Raw genomic sequence first — 22287 nt, forward strand, 5'->3', positions numbered from 1 at the left:
AGGCTTAGGTGCTGGGCTTACACCCTCCCATCTAATCTAATCTAATCTAACAATACGTGATACTTTGGCTCCTTCATACATCGGTGAATCCTCTAAGAAAGCAGGGTCTATTGCAGATAAAGCGGAGAGATTTAAGCATAATCATTATATGCGTCTTAAAAAAACTATTTATTTACCCCCCTTGCCTTTGAATCATTGGGTTGCATGGGACCAGAAACAAAGAAATTTATTGACAAGTTGGGATCATTAATGAAGAGAGCATCAGGGGAGCCACGTTCCAAAGATTATCTGTTGCAGAAAATTTCTATTGCTATACAAAGGGGCAATGCGGCATGTATTCTTGGAACTTTAGGAAGTAATAGAGCAGATAATTTTTTTTTATTGTAATATTTGTTGATTGAAAAGATCGTTTTTTTACTGACTGCGCCGTATGCGAGCGGTCTTTTTTTTCGCTACTATCATAGCAACAGTGCCGCTTTTAGCTTTTGGGCGCCATCGGACAATTGGAAAAATAGGCGCCAATTTAGTAAAGCTAAAATTTTTTTAAGGACCTCGATCGCCATTTTTTTCTGCTCCACTTCAGGCGCCACGGGCATTTGCCCATTTGGCCCATATGGAAAAGGCGGCACTGCATAGCAATAATGGTTTTGAAGCAATTTGCTGAGATACTTCGTAGGGACTATTCGAATAATTTCAGCAAATTTCTGAGATTTCTAGCAATGCTATTGTCTGGCCCTGAGGTCAATTCTCAAATAATCGCCAAATGTAAATGTTCTAGGCCGCCAAGCACAATTGCCGTTTTTGCCTATACGGAAAGCTAGGCACTGGTTACTGGTTAATTAGCAAATTATTCTTATAAGGAGACTGAGCTTCATAATGCCTAAACACTTCAAGCTCGAAATTCAAGCTTAAAATTGATTTGAACAAAGAACTTGTGAGAGCTGTGAAAACCCTTTACAAAAGAATTTCTTCAAAACATTTCCCCGTTATAAATGAAAAAACGCTTGTGTGTTCTTTCTCTCGAATAAATCCAGAGACGCCGACTTGTGTTTGGGAGTAGTGGTGCTCATACAACAAGTGAATCTGGGAGTAGTGGTGCTCTTTTAAGTAAAACTGGAAAGATGTAGTGGTGCTCATCATTCGAGTAGTGGTGCCCGAGCCTCGCTTGTCCTTAGAAGTCGGCGCCCCTGAATAAATCTTTCGTACTTAGGCATTATTGACAGAAACGGTAAAAACATTGACAGCGCAAACACTAATCACGAATATTTTCATCCGAAAAGTGAAACCATTGTAACTAGCCTCACAGGTCAAAGAATATAGTTAATTTGATAATTATGTGAGCTAAACGGACATTAATTTCATTAACTGCTTTGGCACAATCAAACGGAACTTAAAAATGATTCTTTTGTGGGCTTTCTTTTTTCGTCCATTTGGACACCATTTTGTAATAACCAAGTTTCTACCATTTAAAAAATGTTTTTAAACATGGTTATTGCAAAATGCTGCTGATTTGGTCCATTCCATCCATCACATAACATTCCTCAAATACATAAGTAGTTGCAACGACTACATAGAAAACGATGTGGAACGAATAAAGCTGCAGAGCTTTAAGAACATAAAAAGTTTATTTGAGTTATGTTTAATTTACTTTAACATCATCATCCTCTCGTCTGGAATTTCTTTTTGTTGTGGTAAGGGGTCTCATCATATTAGTCAAAAGTTTATCGGCTTTCGATTGATTTATCATAACTTTTTATGGTTATGACTTTCAATAAATAGTTAATAAGAAAAAAACATAAAGTAGTTTATGATAGCAGCTTAAATCTCGTATAAGTTGCTGATGAAAGTAACAAACAAGATAGTTGATAGGATCATTCAAAGTCATTATTGATTCAATGAAAACTGTAACATTGAGTTGATTTTCTTGTTAAATTGAACATTTCAAACTGAGTTGATGGCCGCTACACATGACATACCGGTGATGTGGGAATTTTTAGCCCCGTACGAAGTACGAAGGGGCTTATAGGATTACGATGCCGTGTGTAATTGATGGAATTCGAAGCAGACGGTAAGGGCAAAGTGTTTGCCTATGTTCATAGATAACGAATCCGCAATAAAAATTTTGTCCGTCCGTCTGTCCGTCTGTCCGTCCGTCTGTCACGTCGATATCTTGAGTAAATCAAATCCGATTTCAAAATTTTTTTTTTCCCTGAAAGATAGTCAAAATAGTGAGGCTAAGTTCGAAGATGGGCGATTTTGGGTCGACCCTTCCGGAGCTGGGCCCAATAAGTGCCTAACTGTTTTTCGACGATATCTCCAGACATTTAAGCACTACACTTGCAAGTGATACGTCAAATGAAAGGTATTTACAATACCGATCGACAAAAGTTTATGAAAATTGGATGACCGACTCGTGAGTTAGACCCCTTGGTGTGAACTAGGTACAGGGCGGCAAGCCGTTTTTGCTTGTAGGTTGGCCAAATTTGAACGTATTTAGATGGATTTTGCTTTATTAGATAGGTATTGACCGTACCAATCAGGGATTATGAAATTCTATTCACCGGAGCGTGAGCTAGGTCTCTTGGAGTGAGCTTATATGTGGCTACTTGGCCGTACAGTGAAGGTGGTGTTTTTTGTTAATATCTCGAGTAAACTTTGACCGAATTTCAATTTTTTTTTTTTGTTTGAAAGGTACTAACGAATGTAAAGCAGCCGTACTACTTTCCACCTCCTAACGGAGTGAAAATGATACTTACTTAATTTTAGGTCAATTCGAAATTTGTGTTACATTTGAAAGGAACGTCGTACGGGGCTTCGTAATTGCGCTATGCGCAATTTTTAAGACGTACACATTTCATAAGAATTTTACTTTACCGACGTTTACGGGCGCAGTAGGCTTACGGTAAGAGTAGGGCGACGGACGAACTAGGGTCACGTACGCAATAGATGTACGGGTTTGTACGGGGCTCAGTCGCAGCAAACGCTCCGACTGTTCTGACGGCTCGTTTTTTATATGACTATATGAAAGGGCTGAAAATTTTGTGGCGAATCTTATAGACCGTTCACGAAATAATAAAATTTAAAGCCAATGCTTGTCACCGCTACGCTATGTCGAGCATTCGGCTGTCATATGACCATTGGAAGTTATGCTTGATTTCCTCTTACGCCGTGAACGCTCCGTTTAGCTAAACCACGCCTCTTTTTTATTGTTTAAAGAGTAAACGGAGTGCAAACGGAGCGTAAACGGAGTAAGAGGAAATCAAGCATTATTTGATTTAAGATCATGAATTTTTTTGTTAATAAAAAGAGAAATGACATCGCTACAAACAACCACCAGATTATTTACGGAATATTCTGCAGAATTCTGCAGTTATGATCTTTCGTTGTTTCAGTGCTATGAAACATAGGTTTTAGGCGTTTTAGCTATAAAACGTAGCGTCCAGCAAAATTCCTACTTTCTGGTCGAATCATCTCCTGATTAACCACAACAATGAAGCAATTAACATCGAACTTTGCAAGGTTAGCTGAGGAAAAACTTATTTTCCTTTCATGTGGCGGATGTAGATGGTTTTTCATTATGTGCATATATGGCTGTGGGTATTATTGGGTCTATATTCCAGGTCAATAGTGCAAAACATTAATGAGACTTTGTCTTAAAGAGGATGATATGATGAAGCAATTTTCGATTTTCATGTTGGTTAAAGTTATTATTATATTGTTTGTGTGGTGTGTGTGCTGGAAAGTATGTTCATTAATTAGAAAATTTCATTAAAAGCACACGAATAGCTGTCACTGTTTTGAAATATTGCTCTGGTTATATTCCGTTTTTTGTCTGATCACGGTCAAGTGTGGCAAAAGGAGAAAGATGTGAAACTAATTGATATTATTTAGACAGGCTTGAAATGTATGAACCCACTTCGGACTGATTGTTTATGTCAGCGACTAAAGGAGGAATATCTATGGTGTCCTTTAGATGCTGGAACCATTTCCCACAAATATTATCCATTCTAGGAAACCCTTCTCAATAAAAGGACGGAAAGAAAACATTATATTTGTCAAATAAAGAAATGAATTGAACTGGTAAACAAAGTATGAAATGATACATGCTCGATTTAGTACGACTATTACATTGCGCTGCTGCTTCCACATCTCTAAAACTCATAAACCAAGAGAAATGTCTTAAATAAAAATAAACAAACGATAAAATGTTCTCGCACAAAACAACGATATTATACGAGAAGACCATCATATTCATAATAGTGGTACATCGTGAATAAAAGAGAAACTTCTTCTTTATAGCCAAGATCACGATTGACGACTTGAATATAAATCGTAAAATGTGGATTTCGTTGATAAATCGCTGGAGTATGGTTGCAGAGAGAAAAAACGTTGACAATTTTCTTTTCTTGTTCAAAGGAACATTTTTCTTCTTCTTCTTCAATTCGTTTGATAATCTTATAATGGACAACAATTCTATTTTTATGAAGATGCTGAACATTTTCTGCGTGTGTCTATTTGTTATACGTTTTTATGTGCCTTGTGTGTGTCTAATATGATGAATGACGGAGATTACGAGTTAAAAATGAGGGATCTAAACTCTTATTTTTACGATGTTAATGAGCGGAAGTTATTTATTTCAATGAGCATATAGGTCAAAATGGGACAGGTTTCAGTTAGTTGGAGAAATTTACATTTTCCGGAACACTTTAGTGTTTTCTTAAACGGTTAAATGGTAGGTGAAAATTCTGTTTTGAAAATTATTGCAGAGGTAGGCAAGAGACGACACATAAAAAACTTATATCAGAGACCAAGTTTTAAAAGTTTAGTCGTCTTGTAATCTCAAATTTCCATAATAATAAGAAAAGAAGACATAATCCTACTAAACTTAAAATCTTAACAGCCATATCGTACTGTTTACATGCAAATAGGGAGTGTACATAACAAACAGCATTTTATACTTCATGTTCTGAACAAAGTTCTTTGTAAAGTTGTCAAGTCTTTTCTAGATTGTATTCATGTACTTAAAAGGCACAAAAAATGAACGTTTAAAGAGCTCAAAAATCTCTAAATCAGAGCCTAATTACAAACATCAAAAACAAACTTTTCATTTGTTTGTCATCATCTTCCCATTCGAATGTACATATACTATACATACCTTTCGATGTGAGTATACGAAATTTCCCATTGTAAAGACGCGGCTCCCCATTCCCCATTCATTCTCAACGTTCTTTTTTATGCTTCTCCTTGTTTTTTGTTCTTCTTAATTTTATCTCCCAAGCAAAGATAGCTACACCAGTCCCAAAGCATAAACAAACCAACAATAAATCTTGAAACTCACATTTTAAATGTGCCCGCTCATTCGCTCGAATCCAATTGAACATGTTTTTAGGTCACGACCGCGATGTATATTTGTATCGAAAAACAAAACAAAAAAAATCGATGGCCTTGCTTCGTTGGTTCAGTGACTCTGTGGGTAAGAAATTTTATCCACGTTTCATCTCCCGCATTATGATCATATTGAATTCGCTCTGTATCTTATGCAAATTTTATTGGTAAAATACTCATGATGACGGGAATGGACCTTTTATTGAACAAATGAATGAACAATGGAATTGGAGTATTCGATAGAATGTTGGGTGTTCTACTAATGCTCTTAACATCGGTTTTGTATTTTTTTTTTGTTTTTGTTAACAGCCCACCCGAAGCACCATCTATCGATTTTCCGTTTAATGTGTAGACGCTACTTCAGAATCTTTCTCGAAAAAACACCATTAATTTGCACATAGCGGTAATCTAAACAATAATGTTGAGATGCTTTTTAATTAGCACCTTATGGCCCGTTATGTACAATATTTCATTAAATAATTTTAATTTTGCTGGAAACTTTATGAAATCAGAACGCCACAAGACAAATATTCGTGCCAACTGAGTTTGAGTTGCGGACAAAATCGATATAAATGGTGCAGTATACCAGAAGCTATTCAGCTCAGCAGGTGTTTTTTTTTGTTGTTTTCTTCACTTTTATGGAAATCTTAACCGATTGAGTTAGATCACTTCCGACAAACTTCAGTGACTCGGAAACTCGGAAACTCATAATTTATCTTTATTTAAGTTGCCATCACTCTAGCACAGAAAGGTTTTTCCGTATTCCCATCCGTAGCTGGAATTGAAAATACGTATAATCATTACAGAAATACTATTTGGAAGTAGTCCCCTTGGACCTTCAAAGTCTAATTTTTTATCAGTGTAAGAAGACCAGTTATAACGACCAATTGTTGCTGTTATCATCATAACATAATGGAGAGATAATTGCAGGGATCATTCACAAATCACCCGAGCGAAAATGTGAATAGAACATAGAACTAAGAACTGGTATGGAAGTAAGACCTAAACACCCCCTATTGTTCATATAGAAAGTTCATACTATTTATAAGGAACATTCATTTTTATTCTGGCTGTCATTATTTTTCACTTATTCCCAGATATCTCTGATCTTGTACACGTACACTTCATTTACTTACATTACTCAACGCTCACCTTTGTGTGGGGACGTAACATCTGTTACGTGAAAACTTAACATTATGTACATTATGTCACTGAACGACACATCATAACTTTTAATCCACTTGCACTCTGACTGTACAAATTAATACATGAACAACCATGAAAGTTTCAAAAAGATTAGGTCCACAATGTCCACATCCACAATGTCCACATCCACAATGTTAACCATTTTAGAAACGGAGCAATGGACATATTTAATATTTATGTAGTCCATGATCAGACCAAGGATCAGACATAAAAAAAAATCGAAATATTGTTGGAAAATTATACGAAACGGATGTCACGAAAATGGACAACTGATTTAAGGCCACTAAAGACTGATCATGTTAAGTAATATTTGACTGATTCACCATATCTAATCTTAGTGTTCAAGAAAGTATACGGTGCGTTTAACTAACAATTTCGAAATTACAACACTATTACAATGAAATTTCTATTTCAATTGCAACTGGTATTCTCATCATGTGTGCCGCTGACGACTGTACGGTACCGAATTTGAAACGAAAACCACTTGATGAGATTTTAGTAGAATATTCACTTTTCACAAATGTAAAACCTTATAAAGACGTAAAAGAGGTTTTGTTGTTTGAGTGGACTAGCTGAAAAATTCATTTCAGAGTCGCCAACTGTAGAAGAAATAGAAGAGAAAATGTCTAAATTTTCAAGTGTTTTTTATGAGTTATGTCTTCAAAAATAAGTTTTTTGTGTATTTATTGATCCAATGGAACGAATCACCCTTTTTGAAGTAATACTTGCGATTATCAAAAGTTTGTGTGGTAAACAAATTCAATTTCTTCTCGCTGTTTTCTCGCCAGATGCTGTGAACTTTGGGGAGGTCGCGCATATCGCCATTTCATAAGATACGCAGAAACACACCATTTCCATACAAAGAAATCAACCAAAATTGAATTTGCATGGGGTGGTGAATTTTTTGTATGAAACGTGGTGTGTGATGATATCTGCAGAAATGCTTACCAGACGATATTCAGCAGATGTGTCCTGTCGTCCTTACTTAGTTTGACTTTATGTCGATCACTTCCGACAACGCTAAGTATTCCGAAATTCGAAAATCCGTCGACATTAAAATTTGTCAAAGAATGAATATTGCCGATTTAATGTTTCTCTGAAAATTGTAAACTTTCAAACACAGAAAGATATGAATTTAAATGAGAAATTAAATAATGCACAAAGCGAAGAGATGCATTTCAATTCGTTGCATGTTTTGTAATGTGGTGTCTGTAGCCACGTTCAATCAGTAAAACATTCTCGAAACTCATTCTTTAGCCGGTTTTCGGTGTGGTTGAGAATGTTATGCAATGAGGTTAATTGTTTTAAATTCATTCCGATGCGCATATCTATACAAATGAATTTGATGTTTTCACTTAATTTTCCAACTGAATTGTCTAAATGATTCTAAATTAGACTAAAATGTTGTGCATGACTAAACATATCGATATTGTCTCCGAAATTGTTCTCGTTTCCAATTTCGATTAAAGTGCTTTAATTATAGCGTTGTGATGGTTCTGCCATTCAGTATGATGGATTTACGTACATTCTGTATACTGAGCATGTACTGTAATTAAACATGAATAAATGCTGCTATAATAGAGCGTATAAAATAGTTACGAATTTATTGTCACACATTCATCTCTGATCTCTTTCGATTATCTAAATTATTTCGAAATTCATGTGATTAAAGTTTCCTGGTAAACATAAATATTTGATGGAATAAACAGAGAAATTCCTGAAAGGATCCTCTCGAAGAAAATGCTGTATAAGTTACCTGCTGCATGTAATCAATACGACGTTTAGTGATAGATAAAACATTAGTTGCTGGAAACGAACCTTGGGATAAATCGAGCACCGGCGAACAGATGGATTGGAAATATTTAACAATTAATTCTTTGAATTTATAAACTGTGCCCGAGGTTGACGTGCTTGCAGACAAATCAAAGCCAGTTCAGATTTTTAGTCTCTCATTGACACGCCAAAGTTTAAAAGTCAAGGAAACCAAAATCTATACTATGACATGCCAACAGCACTAACAGACGGTTTCTATTTTCAACACGTCTCGGGTCATGTCTATTGTGCAGCTGCAGTATTCTAAAATATGTGTCGACGCGGACACAAATTTCAATCCAGGAAAAAGCTTTTGAAATTACAATGTCGGGAAAGCTTATTTTTTGTATCCAGGGCATTTTTGGAAGAAGAAAAAATCCGTCACCGGGAAATTTAATAGTTAGCTGAACAAACCAGCGGGAAATGTATGTATCTTGGAGTTTTTTTTTAAGTTTTTGGTCACAGCGAATTTTTGACTCGCATACTGGGATAAGCATAATTTGCATACGTGGCCGTGAAGCATCGTGATAATGAACGTTTACGTGCTTATGATCGGTAAATGCAATTTTTTGAGTACATTTTTCGCATTTACCGACCAGAGACACGTAAAGCACTGTACGTACGAGATTCGGGTCGGGCCATAACGTCCCCACTCGTCAAACTTAAACTTTGGAACCTCGGACGGAATGTTCAATAACTCAAAAACGTCAGGTAAAGTAAATTTTACTTCCCGAATACTAAACTTTACCTCACGTTTTTGTGTAAAATACCTTACTTGATAATGGGACAAATAATGGAAATGGCAAGAAGTGCCGTTTCCATCCTTCGTTACATTGTCAAATAGTTTACTAATACTGAACCAGGACAAATGCAATCCCTTACCTTTCCTAAATAAATAAAACCATGCTCGTCGGCGATTCGTTGCGCCGCGTCTTCCGATGCATCTGGTATATGTACAGCCCAATGCGGTGTGTAATGACCGTGGCCATCGTCGTCCGGTCCAAACACATCTGTATCAGCTATCACTAATCCTACGTTGAAATTTATCACCAACACTAAAAACACTAACTTTAGCACTATCGATTTAACTACATTATCACTTATTCGATCATGCAATTGACTATTGCAACGATCACGCTCATTTTCATTACATTTTTTGTCGATGGATAACCATCGAACCACGTCACTACTCATTTTATGAAAATGGAATTGAATTTTCTGATGGTTTAAATTGTTCGGAACGGTTGAAAATTGTGTGGGAGAGAAAAAAATGCAATTTTTTCTGTGGTAAACAATTTAAATTTGATACGAATAACAACATTCGCGACATAGGAACAACATCCGCGTTATTAAGTGCGCATAAGCAGTGCCATGTCATTCGGAAATTTCAAAATTTCATTTACTTTTTCAATTTGGTTAAATTGTATCTGATTAACTGCGCAAAAAAGAACAGCTCATGTACGAAAATAAAAAGTGTTGAGTTGCACTTTGAGATTTGTGACCCGTCTGGTCAACAACGATTTGTCCTCTTTGGTTTTATTTTATAACATACCATTATCTTCTGGTGGAATTTGTTTAATTATTGACGTATTTTCTGATAATATTTTTCATTCGCTAAATAGAACACATGTTGACTGGTTCAGTTCACATATTTGGGTTAGAACAGCCTAACAATTTTGACATAACTTCTTACCAATTAGCACAGAGAGTCACAGTCACAGTCACAGAGAACGGACGTGTTTATGCGTTGCTCTCTAAAAGTGTTTCTTTTGTGTGGCTGTGTGTGAATTCATTTTCGATTTTGTCTAATTTCTGTGCCAACTTTTACGGCTTTGGTGTTTTTATTTTGCTGTAATGGTTAAATGGTGAAATTATTTTAAAGGTTTTATTAACGAAGTCAAAGTGTTGTTCTCGTAGGTCATTTTCTCTTTGATCAATAAAGTTGTTCTCGCCTCATTGTGCGATATCAACAATTGTGTTATTTCCTTTGTTATTTAACATGTGCTTCGTGGCGTCGGTGTACGGATTAACAATCGACTCTACCAGAAGCTAATGCTAAATTACGTGCTCGATTAATGTACGAAAATGACACATTGCCGTATGGCATCTGGCAGTCAATTTTAGTGCAGGTAAGGTACAAACGCCTCGGGTTCTCATTTGACACCCCAAAACCACATAGCAAATTTTTACAAATTTGCTGTGGTACAATCCCAAGATACAGAAACTATCTTGTACTCCAAAATGACCGCGAGGTTTAACAGATCTATTGATTGATACGTTGTATGGATGTCAAGGGATATGACGAAATACGAATCATTCAAACGCTACAACCTGCAACGCCAGAACGAGTTCAGTCACATGGTGGCATGGCGATTTATACGAAGAGGCAACTCATGGCCTATGGTGATTAGACACTTGCTATTACCTAAAACTAATAGCCGTGACCGTAACAAAGTCGGAAATATCAAAAAACCCAACATTCGCTTTCTCCATAAAAGAAACCATATCGACATAATGTCAATAGTAGAAAGAGCTACAACATGACAATGTTGATAGCGCCATCTTTGGGAAAATGTACAGGTCAATTAGTGATGGTTGTGGTATTCGCATACCACCCACGGCTTGGAGAATTCACAACGTATGGGACGTTAACACACGGTCGATTTGTGAACAATCTAAGTCGGGAGAGATATGATGTAAAATCACAGTCCATATGATCAAGAGACTTGTACAATAGCACAACAGGCCCATCTGAGGCTTAGGTGCTGGGCTTACACCCTCCCATCTAATCTAATCTAATCTAATCTACCAATTAGCAGAATATTGTTGATTTATTGCACACGTTAGGAAACCGATCACTTTTGCACTATGTTATACAACAAACGAAAAAAAACTTGTATCTGTAATGACCAGCCACAGCAGAGTATTGCATCAAATTTTGTAGTTACGAACCAATAGCGAACCGTCTCATTACACCGAAACGAGCTCAATACGCTAACAGTCTTCGCTGATAACGAGTTCAGTCATAATTCTGAAAACCGAAAAAAAAACAATTTGAATTAATAATGAGATTAAGAAAAAAAAATAATTTATTGCTTAAATTTATCGCATTTGCGAGACTCGTAAACAATGTTGACGATGACGATTTAAACTCACGTTTATCAACCATATATATACGTAATGATGAAGCAAAAGGACAAAGAAAAAAGTCATATGACGAACATCGAAGCTTAAAGTTTTGTGTTCGAACTCTCTGACAGTCGTACGGGTCACACATTCATCCCAATGTTATGTGATACTGAGACCTCATTAAATAAATGAGATTGATGATTATGTGGAAAACAAAATATTTTGCAGCTTTGCGATAATTAAAAGAGATTGAATTCATATTTTCGCTTGACCCTTTTTATCATGGTATTATACGATGATGAAGTCATGATTATTGAATTCAATCAGAGCACATAGTTTATAGAAGCTGACTGTGTGTTTGGTTGTTAAAAAAATTGCTGATAATGAAGGTGTGGAATTACATTTTCTGCTAAATGGAAAACACTTCCTGCGACCGAGAAGTTCTCCTATGAACACAACGTTCCCTTCCCTTTCACAATAATTAACGTCGATTTTGTGGTATGAGTGAACAATACCGATCGATAAGCAATAAGCACTACTGCACCACTTTCTTGCTTGATACGTTCAATGCAGAAAGATATGAATTTTCAAAAACTTGTTGGAAATGTGTTGAAAAATGGAATTATAATTTTCCATAAACAATTTTCTGATAAATCCAATGAAGTTGATGGAAAATTTAAATTGGAATGCTGTTAACTCAATTAATGTTACATTAAATTCTATCGCTAATAATTATTAAATTTTTGATTTTATTTGCGAACAATTTATTTATCGAAGTATGTATTTACTAAATTATAATGTCTACACGTTACATTAACTAATGCACTGTGCATAGCAATGTTTGTTTTACTCGAAATATCATTGCATTTATGGAGTCCTCTCGTGTTTAGTTTGAAGGTGTTACGCAGTCTATGTAAATGTGAATAATGATTTAACTCTATTATGAAACTAGTGTAGTACCACCGGCTTCGCTCGGGATTACTATAATTCTAAAATATTTCTAGCAGTTACCTCTCAATGGGTACTTGTTTACCAAGGGGAAAAAATAGGAATTTCCAACAAGAGAGAAAGTTTGCGGCTAGAGCGAAGCGAATTATTTTACATAACTTAGGGAGAAAAAATTGAAAACTAGAGTTTTCGTGTAGTGAGTGAATGTGGCTGACGCCCTCGGATACTTTTACTCATCTGGATATGAGTTATCAAATTCCTTTACTGGTATCTACTATTACATTCTGAGGGCGTCGAAAGTAGTACTTGAAACATGAAAAGTACGGTTTTCGACGCATGTAGAAAAAAAATTCAAACGCAGGCGAGGAAACAGTCGTTTTCTCACCGTCTCAACTGGAACTTTGGAAGCATTTGTTGCGATGACCTCGGAAGTAGGAAGTGCCATTTTCTCGGGTTACTTGACAACACCCTCAAAATGAAATTTCTAACTTTTTTCTCTAGGTTAACAAATAATTATTTAACGCGTCAAAAATATTTTCACGTGTCAAAAGTGTCACACTTCGTATAAGGAAAATCTCACCTTTTACAAAGAAAATATTTTACTTTGAGAGTTTATTTTCCTAGTGATGGAAAAGTCACTTCCGCTGCGTACCAACACACTTTCGCCTATCACAATAAAATATTTTTGAAATATGTAAGACCAATACACACGCGGTTTGTACCTTTCTCGTGATGCGTACTCGGTATGTACACACCTTGTATGTATTGGTCTTTGATAAAATATACTATTTTTGACGATTTTTTCTTTAGCGATATTTCACAAGAATCTTACGTAATACTACATGTCAAGGAATGCGTAAGTACTTTTACCTTTACTTGGACATGAAAATGAGAAAATACCATCTTCCCCACTGAGTTTCTCAATCAACTACCGGAAATACATATAGCATACAAAAACACTGAAAACAAATATTGTCAATTAATTGGATTGGAATACCCTATATAACAATTGCATAATTGCGCTCGTGGAACAACAGTCATCAGCTACGTTACGGGTCACTTGATTTGGTATCAATATTTTCGATTTAAAATTTTTAGATTTCGATTTATTTGGTTCACTATACATGAGAACACATAATATGGGAATGTAGGCTTGAATATTGAAAATTAAGTGAAGCATTCAAATTGGTGTCGATGTTCCAATTTTTACGTTTCATATTTTCCAGGAATAATTCGATGATGTTTGTAATTCATAAATTACACACGCTCTACAGAGGGTTTGTCAAAAGTGTACTCTTCTGACATTTTCGAAATTTTCTCAATTCATTTTGGGATACGCAGTGAGAGCGAGTTTATCGCGTGCGTAATTTGTGAATGACCCCTGATTCTAAATTCTAATAAGGAATGTTACCCACCCCTAACTAATGATGTTATCATAAAGTTCCTCAAAAGTGATTGCTTTCGCGCTAATTTATTTTACCGGAAACGTGCACACATTTAAACTAAAGCGTTTCCGCTAAAACGCAATTTTTAAGATTACCGCTGACATTTTATTTCTACTGGGTCACCTCTTCTGCAACTCACATCACACCAAACGACAATATTGTTGTTTGTTTACATGATTGGTCAAAATAAATGTTTCATCATTTTGGTGGCTTTGACGAGTATTTTAAGTAAACTGCTAAGTGAACTGTTAAAACCACACAAGAAGCACATTTACGCACAAAATCTGAATTAAATCACATCGAAATCACAGAAATTATTACACTTTTCACAACCGACAATAAATTTTTGTGTTGGTGATTTGACGTTTCAAAAACAATACTCATGTTGAGATTAACGATTTTAACGACGATTTTCTTCGTTAAACCATATTCGACTAAGTTCAAGGTGGATGTGATTTGGGTGTGAAATTGAGTGGGAAATGCTTTTTTGATAGATTTCCTTTTTGTAAAATCTTTTCAATTTTGCAATATTTTGGAAATGCCCAATGTACCAGTCTCTTATTTTTCGTGTTTCTGCTGATATTTGACAAAAAATCGCGAAAAAAATCGAGTAGTCCCTTCCTTATTCTATATATTACCAACAGAAAGCAACAGGATGTTGTGGTAGTATATTTTCAATGAATTGGATTGAAATTGAATTAAGCTATCAACAAGAAGAACCTACTGTCATTTTAGTTGGTAAGGTCAAACGGTTACAAAAACGGTCAAAAAACAAACTGCTAAACACATTCTTACAAGAAGAGGCGCACGATTATAGACATAGTCCTTCTGCCCCCACTGGTCCGACTATATTTAGCAGCGTTTTTGGGTGAGATTTCGGGGGGTTTCTAAAGAGTGTGACGTTATCAACCAAACTATATCGAACCTTATATAATCCACTTATCCAATTAAAACTGCTGTCGTTGTATGTGATTTCAATTCAATTCATTGAAAATATTAATAACAATGGCTTTGCAATTAATGAACCGGTCAATACGGCGTCACTAATTACGTTTTGAAAATATTAAATAAATAATTTTAAAAATAAAATGAAAATATAAAATTGTGCAGTCCATTATCAATGTCATTTAATCCATTTTCATGATTTAATGAACTACGGCAAATTAGTCCATTTTCATTATTATAATGAACTCTCATTGTATTTCTGTTCTTTGAGATCATACATACACAAACATTATGAGTGGAATGTATTTTCGGTCTCTCCCTAAGAAACTCGATCACCTTTAAAGAACAAACGAAGATTGAATGCTGTAAGAGCTGCTATTTCACCACGCTTCCATTTGTTGTGGCATCGTGATAAGCGATTCTGATATAGGTTAAATCTGTGGACCCCGTTTCGGTCTGGAGAAATCTTGTAGAGTAGAAAATAAAATGTTTCACAGAAATTAGGTCGATTTGCCCTGAAATCTTATTATTCAATTTAGAACTGACCAGAATTAACCCGAAACCTGATTGTAACTGACAAAGAAAACCCTGATCTGACCGGGCAGGTTGTCAGGTCACCTGATACTCTAAATAAAATGTTTCCATTTTACATTGAATTTTCCAATTACAATTTTTTCGAGTTTGAAGTACAGATCAAGTAATACCTGACCCGTTCCGAGCCGTCCTCTTGCTGGAAACCTCTCATTCGCCTCTTAACATGCGTTAAGAAAGACACTATTGTCAAACGCTGTGTGTTATGATGTCGGTCTTGAAGTTTGAATGAATACATTAATCAAAATGTAAAGCATAGCTCTATCCAAGGCATGCAGTGCATTCCGTTTCACAAGCTTTTTGTCTGTATTGAATGCATTTTTAAAAATTCCCATGAAGCGTATCGCTTCACTATTTCCATGCATTCGTTTATATTATTCATTCATTGTTTGGGATGCAGCGCTATGCAGTCATCGGTCAAAATTTTTATGTGTTCAATGTAATAGTTCGCTCACGTTGTTGTCTGCATTTGCAAAATATTTTAACTTTTCATGCATGACTGAGTTTTTTTACTTTTCTGGTTTTCCATCGAGTTTTTGCAGGCAGAACAACTTTTAGATCTTTGTTGCGATGATAGCGAAAAGCAATGTTTAAACATAAATTGCACTTTTATATTCATAAGAATTTTTTTTTTAAATTATATTTCGCTATACTAAACTTTGCATAAACGTCGAGTACACAATTTGGAATTATTTTATGCATCGGATGATGCAAGCGTGTTTATTCTGTGTTCTGTAATTGTAATATAGATGCTGCTTGCTGCATCAAGCTACTTCTATGCATGCAAATTCAAACTTTTATTATAGAACTATGAACGAAATATCAAATTTCCACGATAACAGGTAAAGTCAACCAAATTTATATCAACAATTGACTTTAGTTGTTTCACCTAGCACGGTGGGGCTGAACCACATTATTTTGAGACTTCCGTGAACATGGGGATATTGGTTTGGAAATGATCGGAGAATGTTTTTTGAGTGATTTGACCGCAAAATCAAAATCGTTTGGGTGGGAATGCTCGCAAAAGCTATATTTGTTGCTCAAAATGTAATCGATGGAACACTCCTGATTAAGCCACGAATCAGAATGTTTTAGAATAATGTTTTAAGGTTGTAAAATGATTTGTATGACTCAAATAAGTCTCTACCATTCAACTGAAACCCATTTCACAGGTAATTAGACGATAAAAACTTTATTTTAAGATATTTAGTGTCCCCCACGCCCCTCCTCAGCAAAAAAGAAGTTTTTCCGAAATGTACCCAAAAACTAAAAACGCACATCGATTCAGGGACCTTTTGGGAGCTCAGAACAGCATTCAGTAAAATCGGACCAGCTCCTTCCCTATACAAAATTTTTCATTTCATGAAATTTCATGCACCCCTTCGAAACCACTTTGTCACAAAAGTTCAGTGAGTGGACATATTTTGATCGAAGTTAAATTGTATCTTATAGTCAGAGGTCATACCTTTCTAACGATACCCCACTCAATGTATTTCATGTGAGTTTGTTGCCTTGAAAATTGTCGTGAAGTCGACCAACTCGAAAATAGAGTAAACGGAGTAATCAAAGAAAGTATAGTTCTCATTTTCATAAATTTGTCTTTAAAAACGTTTTATTTACGTTCCTTCTATCGAAGCCAAATAAAATATGGAAAGTATAAGAAGACTCAATATGAGCGTCCTAACTATTTAGCCTGTTTTCGAGTTAGCGACTCGATACATTGAGTGGGGTATCGTTAGAAAGGTATGACCTCTGACTATAAGATACAAATTAACTTCGATCAAAATATGTCCACTCACTGAACTTTTGTGACAAAGTGGTTTCGAAGGGGTGCATGAAATTTCATGAAATGAAAAATTTTGTATAGGGAAGGAGCTGGTCCGATTTTACTGAATGCTGTTCTGAGCTCCCAAAAGGTCCCTGAATCGATGTGCGTTTTCAGTTTTTGGGTACATTTCGGAAAAACTTCTTTTTTGCTGAGGAGGGGCGTGGGGGACACTAAATATCTTAAAATTAAGTTTTTATCGTCTAATTACCTGTGAAATGGGTTTCAGTTGAATTGTAGAGACTTATTTGAGTCATACAAATCATTTTAGAACCTTAAAACATTATTCTAAAACATTCTGATTCGTGGCTTAATCAGGAGTGTTCCATCGATTACATTTTGAGCAACAAATAGAGCTTTTGCGAGCATTCCCACCCAAACGATTTTGATTTTGCGGTCAAATCACTCAAAAAACATTCTCCGATCATTTCCAAACCAATATCCCCATGTTCACGGAAGTCTCAAAATAATGTGGTTCAGCCCCACCGTGCTAGGCCATCTTACGAACACCTTACGTATTAGTGTTTATACGGTTTCACCCATGCTCGTGAGTTTAATTATTGCACCCGTAAAAACATGTATAACCAATGTGTTGGTGTGAGTGTGATTGAACCAGCTGGTAAAATATCCGAAGCAAATTTTGATATAAATTTAGATGACTTTATCTGTACCTTCTTTGTTCTATAAATTTGCGGAAAAAAGCCATATTACATAATAACCTTGGAGTGCCTAATTGAGAAGTTTTGAGACAAGGATATAAAATTGGCAATTGGAGCAACGTTTAAAATATATACGCGAAACATCCATTTAGGCACGAGTTAGGAACAAGTTAAGAGTAATTATACCGAGAGAGGGAATTTCGAAACATGAAATACGAAATGTTTATTGGTATGTGTGTTTGCCCTCTTAATTAAGGGGGCAAATTGAACTATCAAAAGCGAAATAGCGTCAGCGTATACATGTATTGGTGTGAAAGTATACGAAATGTGTATCTTAGACAAACTGATGCTGAGACCACATTTCGTCGTACAAATTTCCTATCTATGTATAATTACTCAAAGGGAACAAGACAATAAAAAGACGGGAGGATTTTACGATTTCATAAAATTAATATTTACGCAAGCAAAATGAATAACATCGAAGAACGTAAATCAATTTTCCATTCTCACACCCAAATTATAAACTGTCTGCGTTTCCAAATTGATTTCCGTAAATAACTCTGTCAGAAAAATGTGTTTGCTAACACGTTTCAGTGTAGATCTTTCCTCCTTGACATTATACATTTTCTATTAATATTCTAACAGAAAAAAAAAATTGGTATACGAACAATCTCCAATTGCATAGTGAACTGTTTTGTTCAGCGACTCATATTCAAATGCCATAAAGAATGCTTTAACCTTTACCTCTATCTCATTTATATAAAGTTTATACTTTCGAAAATTATTTTACTCTTTTGTGCATGAGTTTTAATGACGCAGCAGTTCAGTATAATTCTTAGTTAACAAACTATAACGGACCGATTATTGAAGCTGATGTTTCAAATAAAATATAGCACACGAATCGAATATTATACACTTTTAATGCTGTAATTTGCCCTACTAAAGTTGCTGTGTAGATGATCCGAATGGTATTTTTTTCGTTGTGGTTAAGGAATGTATACAGAACTATGATTGTGAACATTACATCGCACATCTTACACTAAGTGACATCTAACGCAGTGTGATGGATATAATGACTTTTAATGGATGTGCTCGTTATATTCAATATAAAATTGAAATGGTTAGCATACGGAGCACTCAATGAGTTAACTACCTGAGCAAAATGGGCAAAGATAAAGATTTTAATATTTCTGTCTGTCACAAAAGCATTATTTGAGCAATCGTCTGGATGAAATCTATCAAATTGTTTGTGAAGATCTCAGCGATTTTATTTTAAATGTACGCTTAAAATCAGCGGGTTGCTTACAATCTGTCATGTTCCATGAACGCAAGACAACTGGTTAGGAACTAATGAGAATATTATTATAAAAAGAAACTAACAGACGCATATAATATGAGACCTTACAGTCGAAATGCTTCAACTAAGAAATGCAGTTAAGTCTAACTGTTACAATTAAAACCTTTAAAATCTACATTTGGTAAATTAATACATTTCGTCTCCGACAATAGCAACTCTCCATACTCAAATGTCTATTTGCAGAAATACAAACGACACAGGTACACAATAGGTACAGCACTGGATATTATTTTCAATTTACCAACAACGCTTACATTTAGCTACATACCACATTCATCATACACCATATAAATACAGAATATGTTCATAAATCGTAACTCTGTAGTTCAATCACTTCCTCGTCTATATACCGTTTATTGTAATAAAACACTCAACATGTTGATGGGCAAAAAACAACAAATGTTTGAACCATGTGCGGTATAGAGAGAAACGTATACAATGGCTTGATATGCCACTTGAGACAAGAACTTTTCAATTCAAAATACTGAAATGCAATATATGAACTTGTGAGCTTTTTTTTCAACAATACGTGTACGTTACGTATAGATACGCTTCGCATGTTCCGCAAAAAATGAATGTTAATTATTTATTATTTATTGTGAATTCTGCTTATTTGCAAACTCGCTTTGTTGAGTCGATAAACGCAGAAATGAAAATTCAGTTCAAACCCATCTTTTGGTTCATAAATCAGGAACCGGAATTTGGCAGTCAATTAGAATCGGTTGGGTGGTAGACCATTAATTAAAGTATGATCTGATTCCTTGTCAAACTCAGTCTCGAAAAACGCTTTTACATGCGCAAAGTTCTGTAGATTTGTTTTACATTGTTTTCTATGGTATTACTGAAAGAGTGTTTTTGCATTCGTACGTGTAGAATGGAGAACAGAAAAAGAGGTTGTTATTCCTAAACGGTGGAGTACATGAGGAAATCCTCTGTAAACCAAAAAATACATCGGAAAGTCGTTTGAAAATCCATTTAGCCATGAGAAAATTCCTTTTTTTACGCTTTGTGTGACGACAGCTCGGGGAAGAAAATGTCTACTGACCCTCCTCTTGCTTTCACGAAGGAGAAAATAGAAACTTTCTCGCCCCTAACTGTAATCTTTGTTTTTGTGTTGAAAAATGGTTTAACAAATTGATGTTTTTGTTTGATGGAGAAAAAAGAGTTAGTCATACCTCGCTCATAAAAAAACGTAATGTTCACATCTGGAAGAAAATAGGAAATTCCAATAGACCGTGTGCGATTTTGAGAAAAAAGTTTCATATTTCAATAAAAAGAAGATTTGCCATGAAAACTATTGACAAAAATATTTAAATTTTTTTATAGAAATTATTGAAAAATATTCTTGCCATCCCGATGCCATCCCACTTATTAGAATCTTAGTAAGAATCCAATTAGAATGAATTGGAATGGTTCAGATATCCTTTTAGTCTCATTAAAATTACAGCTTTTAAAGTGAGATATAAAATCAAGCAGATATTTTTCAGATATTCTGTTTACACTTTTGTTCTACAGAATAATAATCTACATCAATTAAAAATAAATTATTTACACTTCACACGGTCTATTAAAGCGATTCGTGGTCCTCCGTCCGATCTGGAATTGGAATTTCCTATTTTATTTCTCGTTAAACAAATAACTATTCATCAAAAAATCTTCAAAATCGAAGGAAATAAAATCGTAGAAACATAAAATCTTTGAAAATCCTCAGATGATTCTTAAAAAACCTTTGTCAACGATATTTATTCAAAGTGAAAAAAAGACTGCTCGCATACGGCGCAGTCAGTAAAAAAACGATCTTTTCAATCAACAAATATTACAATTAAATAAAAATTATCTGCTCTATTACTTCCTACAGTTCCAAGAATACATGCCGCATTGCCTCTTTGTATAGCAATAGAAATTTTGGAACGTGGCTCCCGTGATGCTCTCTTCATCAAGATAGACAATCAAGTATTGTTTTCTATTGTTTAATGCTTATATGCATTTATGCTACAAATCGGATTACAGTGGAAAATGCATCATGAGAGCAAAAATTTGTTCGTGTGTTTTCGACCTTAATGGCATCAACTCGTTTTAAAAGTAAGCTAAAATGAACTTCAGGAATTACTCAAAATAACTTATAATAATTTATGCATACACTACCCACTACAGATGAGCAGCTATGCATATATATTCGGCTCTGTTGTAGAATTTAAGTAAAACTATACATCATTAGCTACATGAATTAATAATATTCATAGTGTATTTACGGGTAAAATATGCACATTCATATTCGTAATACCATTTCTATTTATAAGTTTAACAAATTCTATTTTATCATAAAAGCACTACAGTGTTTGTTCGATTCATGGAAATGTAATAATTAAATGCAGAACGCAGAAAACGTTTGTTTTGATGTTTTTCGTCAACATACACAGACCTCGACACAGACGTTCATTTGTAAATTAACTGGGAATATTTGTTATTTGCATTTCTATTTTATAATGTTGCAGGGTGCATTTAGTGCCGCATACAAATATCATCATGTATGCTTAAGTGAGGAATGTGCCTTTTTTTTGCTATTAAACTGTACTTTTGCAGTCACAGCTATAATTATTTCACGACCAATGACGATTTTCAGACCCAGTTCTCCAAAAATGTCCGGTGAAGTCATCGCAATTCAACTTTTTATGTTTTATGTTCGGCCGCAAATACGTCCCTCTGAGAAATACCGAAAAGTTGAATTTTTCAATGACCAAAAACGTCGAACTATGGTCGTGGCAAAAAGAAATTTGTTTTCAAAGACATTTTTGTAGTCACAACCAATTTTGTCCATTAAAATTGCTGCTGTTAGATAAATACTTGTTACTTCTGTGAGTCATGTCTGCACAACGTTATCCGGTTCTGGTCATAATATTATTATTCTATCAAAATTATATATCATTGCACATTTCACGAAAAGGAACTGTTAGAACTGTTAATGTCTAGTAAAATTTTATAATT

At 35.0% G+C, this 22287-nt stretch overlaps 1 protein-coding gene across 2 annotated transcripts in view; it reads right to left on the reverse strand.

Moving 5' to 3' along the window:
- The window catches only part of LOC119067665 (furin-like protease 1), a 126900-nt gene extending 116804 nt beyond the window's left edge, over positions 1-10096 (reverse strand). For both annotated transcript variants that reach the window (XM_037170773.1, XM_037170781.1), the window contains exon 1: positions 9286-10096. In XM_037170773.1, the coding sequence (XP_037026668.1) occupies positions 9286-9597 (312 nt within the window). In that variant the 5' untranslated portion in view covers positions 9598-10096. The remainder of the gene's footprint in view (positions 1-9285) is intronic.
- Between the last annotated feature and the right edge of the window lie 12191 nt (positions 10097-22287).

The sequence above is a fragment of the Bradysia coprophila genome, chromosome II, assembly GCF_014529535.1.
Source record: "Bradysia coprophila strain Holo2 chromosome II, BU_Bcop_v1, whole genome shotgun sequence".
Classification (NCBI taxonomy): Eukaryota; Metazoa; Arthropoda; class Insecta; order Diptera; family Sciaridae; genus Bradysia; species Bradysia coprophila.